Source organism: Aplysia californica, unplaced genomic scaffold, assembly GCF_000002075.1.
Source record: "Aplysia californica isolate F4 #8 unplaced genomic scaffold, AplCal3.0 scaffold00598, whole genome shotgun sequence".
NCBI classification, from domain to species: domain Eukaryota; kingdom Metazoa; phylum Mollusca; class Gastropoda; order Aplysiida; family Aplysiidae; genus Aplysia; species Aplysia californica.
In genome coordinates, this window is record NW_004797868.1 from 282,835 (window position 1) to 283,839 (window position 1,005).

Consider the following 1,005-nt stretch of genomic DNA (forward strand, 5'->3'; position numbering starts at 1 on the left):
GAGGGGGGGGGGAGGGGGCAGATACGTGTGTTATCTTACCAAAGTCAGAATACTCCCATCAGAACGAACCAACATACCAAACACAACACGCAGAATTACATCTCGATTTTGAAAATCCAGATATATCTAGATCTAGAGTAGTACCACGGCCATTCTTTCTTCTTATCTTATCAGCGCTAAAATTATCAAGAAAGTTTCTACCTAGAATCAAGATCTAGATCTACATCTTCACTATCAAGTCGTCACGTACGTGTGCGATAAGCAATCAGTTTTCTAGATCTGTGGGCCAATTTATTAACTGCAATCAGGTACTTCGTAAGAGACTAGATCTAGATATCTAGATTCTAGATCTAGATCTAAAAGTTTTCATTAATTTCATTTCATCAGAGCAGTTAATTTATTACATTTTAGGTACTTCGTAAAAGGCTACAGTTAATTAAGCTTTAAATTAGTTCACACGGACCATTTATTAATTTATTACACCTAGGTACCTCGTTAAAGACTACAAGTTTTCACTATGTTTATTCGAACCATTAATATACTAATTTAATTTTTGGTACCACGTAAAAGACTAGAACTAGATCTACAATTTTAGATAGATTTAATATAGATCTAGATCGAAGTTTTCACTAAGTTCATGCATGCACAGTGCAAGTTCACCTCGCTCGAGTGATGAAAAAAATAAAGAAATTCCGAGCCTTATCGCTTTGAAATGTTCGTATCTCCACGAAAACACAAGCTGTACCGCGCATGGATTACAACAAAACGGTGGAAGTGGAAGAATATCTGGGCTCCCTTACCATGTTTATCGCATGACGATCAGAGACAAAACATTGGGGGAGGAAAGATACAGTATACAGGTGTTTTGACTAGACGCGGGCGAAAATCAGAAGTTAGTTGGGACTTTGAAGGTTGGGGACCGACCACGAATCCTGTTTTGTCTCGGTTTCAACATGGCGGAATGTGACGTGGTTTGAGACGAGGGGGGTTGGGAGAGGGGTGGTG

At 39.0% G+C, this 1,005-nt stretch overlaps 1 protein-coding gene across 1 annotated transcript in view; it reads right to left on the reverse strand.

Annotated features, from left to right (window-relative positions):
- LOC101845196 (box A-binding factor) overlaps positions 1–991 on the reverse strand; it is a gene marked incomplete in the record, with an annotated part of 12,865 nt that extends 11,874 nt beyond the window's left edge. The window contains 1 exon segment of the mRNA XM_005107368.3: positions 801–991. Within this exon segment, the coding sequence (XP_005107425.2) occupies positions 801–803 (3 nt within the window).
- Between the last annotated feature and the right edge of the window lie 14 nt (positions 992–1,005).